Raw genomic sequence first — 14,078 nt, forward strand, 5'->3', positions numbered from 1 at the left:
GAGATATGGGTTAGAACAGTTGTTCTCAAAGTGTGGCATGAGAAACTCCTGGGAGTCTCCAAGACCCTTCCAAGGGGGCCACATAGTCAAAGATATATTATATTATATTTATATAGTTGCATAGATATGCTATAATAATATGTAGATAGAATGCTATGTAATAATAATTTTAATTGCGTATATAGTAGTCATCAACAGTACATAGTAAACATCAATTCTAATATAGTAAACATCAATAAAACACTTTGAAGAAAAGTCTTCAATAATTTTTAAGGGGTTCTTAGACCAGAGACTTTGAGAATTCCTGGAATAAGTAACACAGGTAGATCTGAATCTAGTTATGAGGCCAAACTAGGATTGTTCTGGAATCAGCTCAAACTTAACTGTTTGACCCAACTGTTAAATTTTCACTGTGAACACTGAGAATTCCTGAAATAAGTAACACAGGTAGATCTGAATCTAGTTATGTGGCCAAACTAGGATTGTTCTTGAATCAGCTCAAACCAACTGTTTGACCCAACTGTTAAATTTTCACTGTGAACATTTACAACTCAGAAATCAGCAAACACTACAAAGTAAGGTTGAATTTATTTTATTGATTATCTAGACTTGTAAAAGTGATGGAGAATATATTAATAACTCAGATTAAACTTAAAAGTGAGTTTATATACATTTCCTCCCAGAGAACCAGTTGTTAAACATTTACTAGGACACCACTACATCCAATCCCAAAAGGTATCAGCATGTTAACCTTGAGGAAGAGCTCAGTTGAAATGGCCAAGGGATATATCCTTAATCCTGTGTTATTCACCATTTTAATGAATGCTTTGAATTAAGGTAGGTGTAGATGACACAAAGCCAAGAGGAATAATTCATACGTTGGATAATAACTGAGTCAGAATCTAAAAAGATCTCAAAAAGCTGGGATAATGGACCATGTCTAATAAGGTGAAATACAGTAAGGATAAACGCATGATGCTACACTTAGTTTCAAGAAGTCAATTGTATAAGTACACATTAGAGGTTGCAAGGCAGAGCAAAATTTCCTCTGGGAGGAGGTAAAAGGTTTAAAAAAGGTTTTGTTGAATTGTAAGCTTACATGAGTCAGAAGAATGACACAGAAGACAAAAAAAGCTGGCTCACACTTAAAACTGGTTAGGAAGGGGCAGAGTGTCCAGGATGACACATATGTACTTTGTCCTGGTCAAACTACATTCAGAACATTCCGTTCAGTTCTTACTGTCAAGTTTTAGGAAGAATTTTGACAAAGTGAAACATAACAAGGAGAGGTCTATCAGGATTACAGAGGGATTTGAAATGATAGCATTCAAGGAGTAGTTGAAGAAAATGGTAAAGAGAAGATGAGGGTGGAGGTATGGAATAGCTGTCTTCAGATTTTCTTAGCAAGTATAACTGTTACAAAATGAATTGAGTTTTCTTGAGTGGTAGTGAATTTCCCACCACTAAAAGGTTTCAGTTGGACACCAAAAGACCATTCTTCAGGGATCTGATGTATTTGTTTAATATGATAGAAAAGTATGTATCTAAAACAAAAAGCTAGCACTATTTGCGATGGAGAAACACGAGAAGCTTTCAAAAATAAACACAACAGTAAATGAAGTATGTTCCTTTTCCCCATAGTTGTTTGACATATGTCTAAAAATGCTAATAATAGCAATAAGAGAGGAAGACATTAAAGGTAGAAATGTAAACAAAAGAGACAGTTACCCCTACTTGCTATTTCAGTTAGAAGTACCCCCATCCCAGTTGTACATCACAAAAACTGATGATGTATTAGGGCATTAAAATCTCACAAACAAATGCAGAAAAGCAGGAGTATCAAATTCATCCTTTTCAGATCATAATTCAATAAAATTATATTCAATAAAGGGTCATGGAAATATAGATTAAAATTAATTGGAAACTAAATAATCTAATCTGAGAGAATGAATGGGTCAAAGAACAAATCACAGAAACAGTAAATACTTTCATTAAAGAGAATGACAACAATGATACAATATCCAAAATTTATAAGATGTAGCCAAAGCAATACTTAGGGGAAAATTTATATCTTGAAATGCTTCATAATAAATAAATAAAACTAGGAGCTGGTTTTATGGGGGTAGGGAATCAATAAAATAGATAAACCATTAGTTAATTTGATTTTTGAAAAAAGAAAGAAGAAAACCAAATTACCCATATCAAAAATGAAAAAGGTGAATTCACCAATGAAGATGAAATTTAAACAATTATTAGGAGATATTTTGCACAATTATATGCCAAATCTGATAATCTAAGAGAAAAAGATGAATATTGAGAAAATATAAATTTCCCAGATTAACAGAAGAGGAAATAGAATACTTCAATGACACTATCTCAGAAAAAGAAAATGGACAAGCCCTAAGAAAAAAATCTCCAGGACTAGATGGATTAAAAAGCAAATTGTACCAAACATTTAAAGAACCATTAATTCCAATACTATATAAAATATTTGAGATAATAGGCAAAGAGAAAGCCCTACCAAATTCCTTTTATGACACAAATATAGTATTGATACCTAAACCAGGAAGAAAACTATAAACTAATTTCCCTAATGAATACTGATGCAAAATTTTAAATAAAATAGTAGCAAGGAGATTACAACAATATATCACAAAGATCATATAGTAGAACCAAGTAGGATTTATACTAGGAATGCAGGACTGGTTCAATATTAAGAAAAGTATGGGCATAACTGATCATATCAATAACAGTAACAAATATGATTATTTCAATAGATACAGAAAAACTTTTGGAAAAATACGACACTCATTCTTATTAAAAAAAAAAACAAACAAACACTAGAAAGCACAGGAATCAATGGAACTGTCCTTAAAATGATAAGTAGTATTTGTAACTCAGCAAGCATTATTTATAATGGGGGTTACAATCCCCATTGTAATGGGTTTAACAAAGCTAGAAGCCTTCCCAGTAAGATCAGGAGTGAAATAAGGATGTTCATTTTCACTACTGTTGTTCAGTATTGTACTAGAAATGCTAGCTATAGAAATAAGAGAAGAAAAAGAAATTGAAGGAATTAGAAAGACAATGAAGAAATAAAACTATCACTCTTTGTAGATGACATGAAAGTATACTTAGAGAATCAACTAAAAAACTAGCTGAAATAATCAACAACTTCAGCAAAGTTACAAATATAAAATAAACCCACATAAATAATCAATATATTAACAACAATTTCCAATAGAGATAGTTAGAAAAATGCCATTTAAAATACCTACAGACAATACTTGGGAGGCTATCTGCCAAGACAAACCCAGGGACTATATAAACACCATTACAAAACACTTTTCACACAAATAAAGACAGATCTAAACACTTAGAGAAATAGTAGTTGCCTATGGGTAGGATAAGCCAATATGATAAAAATGGAAATTCTACCTAAATTAATTTACCAATTCAATGCCATACCAATCAAACTAATTATTTTATAGAGCTAGAAAAAGTAACAAAATTTACCTGAAAGAACAAAAGATCAAGGATATCAAGGGAATCAGTTTTTAAAGTGTCTAGTAGTACCAGACCTCAAATTGTAATACAAAGCAATAATCATCAAAACAATCTGGTACTGGCTGAGAAAGAGCGAGAGGTCAGTGGAATCAATTAGGCACATGATATGTAGTAGTGAATGACCACAGTAATTTAATGTTTGATAAATCCAAGGGTCTAAGCTTTTGGGACAAGAAGTCAGTTGACAAAACATTGCTAGGAAAACTGGAAAGTAGTTTTGCAGAAGCTGGGTATAAAACGCTATGTACCAAGATAAGGTCAAGATGGATTTGTGATTTAGACATAAAGAGTGATATCATAAGCAAATTTGGGGAGCATAGAAAAGTTTACCTGTCAGATCAATGGATAAGGGGAGAATTTATGATTAAACAAGAGACAGAGAACATTTAATCATGTAAAGTGGATTAATTTGGTTGCATTAAATAAAAAAAAACAAAAAAAAAACCTTTGCCCAAAGAAAGCCAATGCAGCCAAAATTAGAAGGAGAGCAGGAAATTGAAGGGAAAAAAATTTATAGCAAGAGTCTCTGATAAAAGTTTCATTTCTCAAACATATGAAGAATTGGATCAAATTTATAAGAATTGAAATCATTCTCTAGTTAATAAGTGATCAAAAGATATGATCAAGTAGTTTTCAGAAGGGACTTTTCAGAAGAAGGAATCAAAGCTATTTATAGTCATATGAGTAGCTATGTGACTCTAGCAAACTGATTAACTATTCTGGACCTCAGCTTCCTCATCTATGAAATGAAGGGCTGCACTCAAAGATCTCTTCAAGCTCTAAATTCATTATCCTATTATCCTTAGGGTATGGGTAACCCACAGTTATGGGTATGATATAGATGATTGTATTAATAATGCCTTTTGGGGGGCGGAGCCAAGATGGCGAAGTAGAAAGACACACATACACATAGCTCCGAACCCACAAACCACAGAATGGCTAGAGGGGACTAACCCAGGGCGAATTCTGCACCCAGAGACCACGGAATATTGGAGCGAGGGAGATTTCTGTTCCGGAGAGACCTGCAAACCTCTCGCGGGGGGTCCTTCGCGCCGTGGACTGGGTGCCGGGATGGGGAGCAGAGGGCAGCCCTGCCGCGGCCACGACACCGTGAGGAAAAGATCCGAGAGGGCTACGGGGACAGGATCTCCAGCGGCCACGCAGGTCCCCCCACCCACAGAGGGACATGCAAACCTCTCGCAAAAGATCCGTAGCGCTGCAGACGCGGAACCCAGACCGGACCTGCGGCGGCCGCGGCTCCGAGAGGCACAGATCTGAGAAGGCTCCAGAGACGGGATCTCCAGCAGCGGCACAAGCCCCCCCACCAACAGGTGACTGACGGGGGTAGGTGAGAGAGTCTCTTTGGCGGGTTGAGAGGGGAGTGGGGTGCCCCCATGGCTCGGGCCCCCCCGGGAGATAGAAGCTGAGAGGCGGCTGCAGACAGGGGCTCCCCAAGCGGGCGGGAGCCTGGATCCATTGTGGAAGGTCTGTGCATAAACCCCCTGAGGGAACAGAGCCTGAGAGGCGGCCCTGCCCTGACCTGACCATTTGAACTTAATTCTCACACTGAATAGCAGCCCTGCCCCCGCCAAAAACCCTAAGGCGGGAAGCAGCATTTGAATCTCAGTCCCCAAACGCTGGCTGGGAGGACCAGGAGGCGAGGTGGGTGCGAGGAGAACATTCAGAGGTCAGGCCACTGGTTGGAAAAAATGCCAAGAAAAGGGAAAAGAAATAAAACTATTGAAGGGTATTTTAGCGGAGAAAAGACACTTCCTCCCTTCCTTTCTGATGGGGAGGAACAATGCTTGCCATCAGGCAAAGACACAGAAATCGAGGATTCTGTGTCCCAGCCCACCCAATGGGCTCGGGCCATGGAAGAGCTCAAGAGGAATTTTGAAAATCAAGTTAGAGAGGTGGAGGAAAGACTGGGAAGGGAAATGAGAGGGAGAGGGAGAAGCATGAAAAGCAGATCAGCTCCCTGCTAAAGGAGAACCAAAAAAATCTTGAAGAAATTGGCACCTTGAGAACTAGCCTAACTCAGCTGGCAAGGGAGGTGCAAGGGGCCAATGAGGAGAAGAATGCTTTCAAAAGCAGAATTAACCAAATGGAAAAGGAGATTCAAAAGCTCACTGAAGAAAATAGATCTTTCAAAACTGGAATGGTACAGATGGACGCTAAGGACTTTATGAGAAAGACAGATATCTCAGAACATACCGCACAGATTCGAAAAATGGAAGATAATGTGAAATATCTTATTGGAAAAACAGCTGACCTGGAAAATAGAATCAGGAGAGACAATGTAAAAATTCTGGAACTACCTGAAAACCATGATCAAAAGAAGAGCCTAGACATCATCTTCTATGAAATTATCAAGGAAAACTGCCCTGAGATTCTAGAACCAGAAGGCAAAATAAATATTCAAGGAATCTGCAGAACACCACATGAAAGAGATCCAAAAAGAGAAACTCCTAGGAGCATTGTGGCCAAATTCCAGAATTCCCAGGTGAAAGAGAAAATATTGCAAGCAGCTAGAAAGAAGCAATTCAAGTATTGTGGAAATACAATCAGGATAGCACAAGATCTGGCACCCTCTACATTGAGGGATAGAAGGGAATGGAATAGGATATTCCAGAAGTCAAAGGAACTAGGACTGAAGCCAAGAATCACCTACCCAGCAAAACTGAGTATAATACTTCAGGAGAAAAAATGGTCTTTCAATGAAATAGAGGACTTTCAAATTTTCCTGATGAAAAGACCAGAGCTGGAAAGAAAATTTGACTTTCTAACACAAGAATGAAGAGAACCATGAAAAGGTGAACAGCAAAGAGAAGTCATAAGGGACTTACTAAAGTTGAACTGTTTACATTCCTACATGGAAAGACAATATTTGTAACTCTTGAAACATTTCAGTATCTGGGTACTGGGTGGGAGTACACACACACACACATGCACACATGCACACATACATAGAGACAGAGTGCACAGAGTGAATTGAAGAGGATGGGATCATATCTTAAAAAAAAAATGAAATCCAGCAGTGAGAGAGAAATATTGGGAGGAGAAAGGGAGAAGTTATATGGGGCAAATTATCTCTCATAAAAGAGGCAAGCAAAAGACTTATTAGTGGAGGGATAAAGAGGGGAGGCAAGAGAAAAACATGAGGTCTACTCTCATCACATTCCACTAAAGGAAAGAATATAATGCACACTCATTTTGATAGGAAAACCTATCTCATAATACAGGAGAGTGGGGGACAGGGGCACAAGCAGGGTGGGGGGGAGGATGGAGGGGAGGGCATGGGGAGGAGAATGCAATACGAGGTCGACACTCATGGGGAGGGAAAGGACCATAAGAAAATAGAAGTAATGGGGGACAGGATAGGATGGAGGGAAATATAGTTAGTCCTATACAACACAACTAGTATGGAAATCATTTGCAAAACTAAACAGATATGGCCTATATTGAATTGCCTGTCTTCCAAGGGGAAGGGGTGGAGAGGGAGGGAGCTAAAGAAGTTGGAACTCAAAGTGTTAGGACCAAATGTAATGTTCTTACCACTGGGTAACAAGAAATACAGGTTAAGGGGTCAAGAAAGCTATCTGGCCCTACAGGACAAAAGAGAAGACGGAAACAAGGGCAGGGAGGGAGGATAGAGGAGAGAGCAGATAGGTCACAGGGGCAATTAGAATGCTTGGGTTTGGAGGGGGGGAGGGGATAAAAGGGGAGAAAATTTGTAACCCAAAATTGTGTGAAAATAAATGTTAAAAGTTAAATAAAAAAATAATGCCTTTTTGCTTATCGTTAATATAATTTTGCTTCTTAATGAGATTAAATATCTTCCCCACCCAATAATGGACCTTCCCATTAAGGGGAATTTGATTAGGGGAGGTCCATACCTTTTGTTCATTTCTATGGAGATACTAGATCAGAGGATCCTGCCCTCTAGCTCTGAAAAGTGTATAAATACTGTGAGGTGAGGTTTTACTTTGGGGCTTACTCTTTGGAAGTGTTTAGCCAGACGAGACACTGGATAGCCACTAAGGAAGCTGCCCCCACTCTGGCTTTGAAAATCCAGATGTTGATGCTTCTTGCTCTGTTAACTATGTATGTATGTAATGGCCAGACAGTTGAATTTGTCTGTTAATCTATAATGCATGTATTTCTTATGTCAGACAGTTGAAAGCCATGTCTGTTGATTTTGATTTCTCTGCATTTTCTCTGAAGTTCAGGGTGCTGACTTTTTCCCCTAAAGTAAATGAATGATAAATGTGCTTGATTAAAATGATGAACCCTCAAAAGTGGCTTTCTTTTTAGAAAAGCAGATCAAAGAACCTGTACAGCAGACCCTCCTTTGTATGTCAGGGTGCTTTCTGTTACGATGATGAGTCAACGAAGGACTAATAGGGAGGAGAGAAGGTCAGAGAGAGAGAAGAACCAGAACACAAATACCTAGAAAAGAGAGAGTATCCAGGGAAAAAAAGAGTGATCAACAGAGTCCAGTTCTTCAGAGAGGTGAAGAAGGATGAAGACTGAGGAAATACAATCATATTTTCTAGTTCTGAGACTGTTGGTAAATATGAAGACATTTCAGTTAAGTAATGAGATCAGAAGGCAGATCACAAAGGGTTGCAAAATTAGTCATTCAATAAACATTTATTAAGGGCTTACTACGTGAGAGAGGCAGGGTGCCATGTGCTAAGAGCTGAGAATAAAAAAGAAAGGCAAATCAATCCCTGCTCTCAGGGTGTCGAGGGAGACAACATGCAAAGAACTATGTACAAATAAGCTATATATAAGATAAATTGAATATAATTAACAGAGAGAAGGCTCTAGGATTGAGGAATCAGGAAAGTCTTTCTGTAAAAGGTGAGATTTTAGTTGGGACTTGAAGGAAGCAGAAAAACCAAGAGGTGGAGATGAAGACAGAGAAAATTCCAGGCATGGGGTTCAGCGAGCAAAAGTGTCTAAAATCATGAGATGGAGAGTCTTGTCAGAAGAACAACCAAACGACCAGTGTCACTGGATCACAGAATATGTAAAGGTAACTTAAGATATAAAAAGGCTGGAAAGGGAGGGGAGTCAATTATGAAGGATTTTGAGTACGTAGTGACTAAAAATTTGACCCTAAAGGAAATAAGGAGCCGCTGAAGTTATTGAGGTACGGAAGGGTAGCAAGGCAGCTGCATAGAGGATGCTTTGGAGTGGGGAAAGACTTTTAACAGAGAGATCAATCTGCAACTTATTGCAATAGTCCAGATATGAGATGGTGAGTTCCTAGGTCAGTGTAGTGGTAGTGTCAGGGAGAGAGAAGACGGAATAGATGAGATGTTATGAAAGTAAAATCAGCAAGCCTTGGGCAGCAGAGATTGGTTATGGAGAGAGGAAGGTGAGAGAGAGTGAAGAGTGGAAGAAGGTACCTAGGTTGGGAGCCTGGGTGACTGGGAGTATGGTGGTAATAGGAGATTTTTGGACAGTAGGAAGGTATGTTAATAGGAGGATATTCACAGCAATAGGACAGTTTGGGGAGACAATATAATGAGTACATTGTTGGATTAGTTAAGTTCAGATGTCTTCTAGACATCTAATTTGAGATGAGCATTAGAGAAGTCAGGGCTAGACAAGTGATTTGAGAATCATCAGCCTAGAGATAAAAATTGAATCCATAGAAGATTAAGAAATCACTAATTGAAATAGTATAGAGGGAGAAGAGAGGACCAAGCCCCGTAGGTTAGTGTGGAAAAGCCCCATGGTTAGTGTGGGAAAAGGGGAGACGAAGTGTAGGCAATGAGCATAGATTGCTTTTTCTGAGAGATTGTGAAAAGGATTGTTTATTTTTGTCCTTCGTTACCAAAGAAGATCATGCCATCAGAGAAATGACATGACTTGCACTTGACTTTGTTTTGAGTGAGGGAGAGCTGTACAAGGTCACCAGCCTCACTTCTTCTCCAGAGCCATCTGAATCCCATGACCAGATATTCATCAGGATGACTGGAGATGAAAACTTTAAGATAATAGCTTGAGAAGGTTGGTTTTGTTTTGTTTTGTTTTAGTATGGTGAAGTTTGGGGCATCTTTGAAGGAATCAGGGAAAGAGTCACGAATAGGAAAATGCGTGTGTGTGTGTGTGTGTGTGTGTGTGTGTGTGTGTGGTTGTGCATGTGAACATGCATGTGTGTGAGAGAGAGAGACAGAGACATATGAAATGATTAAAAGGGAAATCTGTTGGAAAAGGTAGTTGGGGATAGGATCAAGAACACATGTAGAAGGTTTAGACTTGGAGAGGAGTATCAAGAGCAAAACAGAGAACCTAGGAATAGAAATTAATGTATATAAGAGTTTAGGGTTTGACAAACATATGTAAAAATTCAAGGGAGGATACTAAAAAATCTTTTTTTCAACTGATGAGAAAATTGGATAACTGCATGGCAAAAAAAATAAAAGAAAAATGAATATGGATCGTTATGTCATACTGTACACTAAAATCTTAGAACAGAAGTCTAATAAATAATATGTTGTAGAAAAATCAATAGGTATTACAAATGTTAAAAAACAAAAATGAAAAAAATTGGGGGAAATTTTTGTAGAAAATAAATTATTCAATAAGGTTTTACTTTTTGATAAAACTCCATGCAAATCCAGAATCTATATCAGTATATATCTTGAATACATGACCCAAATGGAGAAATTATCAGAGGAAATGAATGGATAATTTTATAACAAGGAAACATAACTTGTTAATAACCACATGAAAAAAGACTCAAATACTCTAATAGTAAACTGCAAATCAAGACAATCTTACTAGAACACTGATTAAATTGTCAAAAATAGCAGAAAATGTTAGAATTCAATGTTAGCAGGTCTTCAGGAAAACCGGCACCTACATTAGTATTGCAGACTAATGTAAACTTTTCATAGAGCAAACTGTAACAATGAGACAGAAAATTAACCATACTATTTCACTAATTAATTTCATTATAAGAACTTTATTATATATTATATATTATATTATATTCTATATAAATATATTTATTATAAAGCATTTTCATAGCAAAGTGGAATAAAAAAAAGAAACTGAAACTGAAAGTGCAGATCTATTATGTACGACTTGCTCCTCCTTTTAAATACACATGAAAGTCATCATATAACTTTCTTTTTTTCTAATGGCTATCATTAGAATCAAACACCCCCCCACCCCCACACAGATATGTCAGTTCCTTCTCTGAATACAGAGAGCATCTTCCTTCATAGGACCTTTGTAGTTAATTTGGGTATTTATAATAGAATTACTTGGTCAAAGTTATTCTTAAAACAATATTGCTGTTACTGTATACAGTGTTCTCTTGGTTCTCCTCATTTTGTTCATCATTATTTCATTCAAATCTTTCCATATTTTCCTGAAATCGTTGAGCTCATCATTTCTTATAGCAGAGTTGTATTCCATCATGAACATACACCACAACTTGTTTAGCCATTCCCCAATTGACAGGCATCCTTGTAATTCCCAGATTTTTTGCACAAAGATAGTACAGGATATGTTGGATTCATTTTTTTTTAAATGGAAGGATAACCTTTATAGTGAAAGACAATTCTTCAGCAAGTAATGGTCTTCTCGCTGAGCACATCTGTGAAATCCATGATCAGAATGTAATTGACTTGAAGGACTCTCAAGTTGCAAACATACTTTGAACATCTGGGACTGTAGTTACTATTAACAATCATACCCACTTTCATCTTTAAACACATACTCAAAAGGATGGCATCATATTATGAAAAATCTAATGGATCATGCTACCCTAGAAGTTTAAAATTCAAGCAATTGTGTCTCTGCTGAACTTGGGTAGTTTACTCAGCATCTTCTGTATTCGACACACAAACCTTACTGGGAATCAAGAAGCAAATGCTGCACGAGAGCCTTTGTATTATTGTATTACGGCTAGGAATATTACTGTTTAACCCAGCTTTGTGTTAAAGCTGTAAATTGTATTTGTAGCCTTATACTGATTTTATAGTTGTGAACCTTTTAAGAGTTTTGCTTTTCATGGCATCACATTTCCAGTAGTTAAATTACTCTTCCCATAAGCCATTATGGTTAAGATAACTAATACAGATTTTTTAAAATGTTACAATCAGGTACCTGTATTTTAGATATTCTAGAAAATAATATTGTTCCTCTTACTTTTCTTCTGCTGTAGCATTTTTAATGCTTTGCTACTGTACCTCTAATCTAATTATTTTCTACTACTTCCAATCTTGTTTATAAAAATGCAGTTAAGCAACCTTGGTTCCAATCCACATGAACATTACAAATGGCAAAATGTAGAACTGCACAAAATTGTGATGATTTTATCTTTAATAATGTACAACTAATGCTTCAATTGTTGCTTTAACCATGTTAAAGAAAAGTTCTGAAATAAAAATCAAATTAATTTATTAACTCAAAAAAAAGAAAAGAAAAAAAAAGAGAGTCTCTATAAACATTGTAGAACATATGGGTGCTTTTCTTTTCCCCTAATCATCTTTGGAAATAGATCTAGTCAATAATGAATTAAGGTCCCAATTTTTCCACATTGCCTCCAGCATTGAAAACATTTAAAATTCCCTCCAACCTTAAAAAAGGTTCAAGAATTTTATTATAAAAGTAGAAGAAAATTAGAAGTAACCTAGATGTCTAATAATTAGAAAATTGCCAAATTATGTTATCTAAATGTTATATTAAAATTATATGTACGTATATAACAAAGTCAGAGGTAACAGAATTAGAGACAAACTTGGAAAGAGATACAAAACACATAAATTTGTTGCTGTTTGTTAGTTTGGTAATATTTTCTTAAAATGCACAGTATCATATGTGTTAAGGCTTTTAGATATGTCTCTTTATTTTGCATATTTATTTCATTATTTGTTTTTATTTATTTCATCATTTGTTTTCAATTTAAAAGAAAAATATTAATTTAAAATAACATAAATCACTTAACACCTATTTAAAATAAAAACAAATACAGGTTATAGGAAACTATATCATAGAATTGAAAGTCCCTCTAACATTTACTTGCAGAAGATAAACAATCAATAGAAATTCCCAGAAAATTCTGTGAGACTATCTCCAAGTCTAACCTTCAGTTAATAATTAAAAGAATCTTTAAAAATAGCATTGTTCAGCAAAATCAAGTTTCCAGGTACAAAACATTCCCTTCTCCAGCAATAATACTTCAATTGAGAATGGATCATTCAGCTTTGAGAATGGATCTTTTTGACTTACTTTGTCCTGAATTTGAACTCTTTCCTAAGGTGCTCAGAACCTTCACGGAGCCTGTCAGACCTCCGGAAATGAGGAGAATGGAGATCAGTAACTATGGAACTTGGACTAGCACCCACTTTTGCAGGTTAAAAACATACATCTCAGGCCCTCACCTTTTCACTCTCCCGTCACATTTAATCATTAACTCTGCATGGTAAGAAAGGTCATAACATCTTGAGAAACCTCTCCTCTACTGAATTTTTTTTAAGAGGAAAAAGTAAGTCGGAAAAAAGAATATTGGTTCTGAGATACCACCCTTCCTCTCAATGGACATAGTCTACTTTCTATAAAGAACTAATCTAGAAAAGGATTAGTTGGGTGAACAAGTTAATTTAATTCAATTCAATTCAGTTCAATTCCACTCAGTCCACTAAATTCAATAAACATTATTAAGCACTTATAGTTTGTAGAACACTATACTAGACACACGTGGAGATACAGAATATAGGTAAGACATAATCACCACCCCCATGGAACTTACATATGGAGAGGATGCCAGATATACAGACAATACATGCAATCCAGGCTTCAAGTATGGAACATTTGAATAAGACTCTCCTCATTAGTGGAGAAAATAAGTACCCTCTGCTTACCTGCATAAATGGGCGGAGGTTGCTTTAGAGAAGAGAGGCTTCTTTCCTGCCTTGAGAGATACACACAAGAGGCTCCAGAATCTCTTTGGGGAGTGATCCATAGAAAGAGAAAGGACTTTGAAAGGGAGGCATGCAGGGGAAATCTATGTCCTCAATCTGTCCCTGGTTTGCAACTTCTCCTTCTAGAGACTTTGGAGCATTTCCTTTTGTGTGAGATAAGGGAATCTCTCTTGGTTGGGCTGAGATAACCCCCTCTCACTGGGAAAACGCATTGACTTTGTGTACTTTTGTGGGCAAGCTAAGAGATACAGTGGATAGCGTGCTGGTCCTGAAGTCAGGAAGACTCATCTTCTCAGTTCAAATCTGTCCTCACCCTGGACAAGTCACTAAACCCCTGTTTGCTGCATTTTTCTCATCTGTCAAATGAGCTGGAGACGGAAATGGCAAACCACTTCAGTATCTTTGCCAAGAAAACCCCAAATGAGATCAGAAAAAGTCTGAAAGGACAGACCAACAACAACTTTTGTGGATATTCTAATGTATATAACTTGGTTTTCTGTTTGCTGCTTCCTTGGAGAAATTATCTTACTTATTATTCATTTGCAACTCCTCTTGCTTTCC

At 36.9% G+C, this 14,078-nt stretch overlaps 1 protein-coding gene across 3 annotated transcripts in view; it reads right to left on the bottom strand.

Moving 5' to 3' along the window:
- DDC (dopa decarboxylase) overlaps nucleotides 1–13,691 on the bottom strand; it is a 130,405-nt gene extending 116,714 nt beyond the window's left edge. Inside the window, exon 1 of one of the 3 annotated variants that reach the window (XR_011964621.1) lies at nucleotides 13,458–13,691. Coding sequence is in view for 1 of the 3 variants with exons in the window: in XM_072598166.1 (XP_072454267.1) it covers nucleotides 13,458–13,558 (101 nt within the window). In the remaining 2 variants the exon portion in view is untranslated. Of the gene's footprint in view, nucleotides 1–12,825; nucleotides 12,980–13,457 lie in introns of those variants that run through there. The other 2 variants (XM_072598166.1, XM_072598168.1) reach the window with 2 other exon arrangements.
- Between the last annotated feature and the right edge of the window lie 387 nt (nucleotides 13,692–14,078).

This window comes from Notamacropus eugenii, chromosome 3 (genome assembly GCF_028372415.1).
Source record: "Notamacropus eugenii isolate mMacEug1 chromosome 3, mMacEug1.pri_v2, whole genome shotgun sequence".
Lineage (NCBI taxonomy): Eukaryota > Metazoa > Chordata > Mammalia > Diprotodontia > Macropodidae > Notamacropus > Notamacropus eugenii.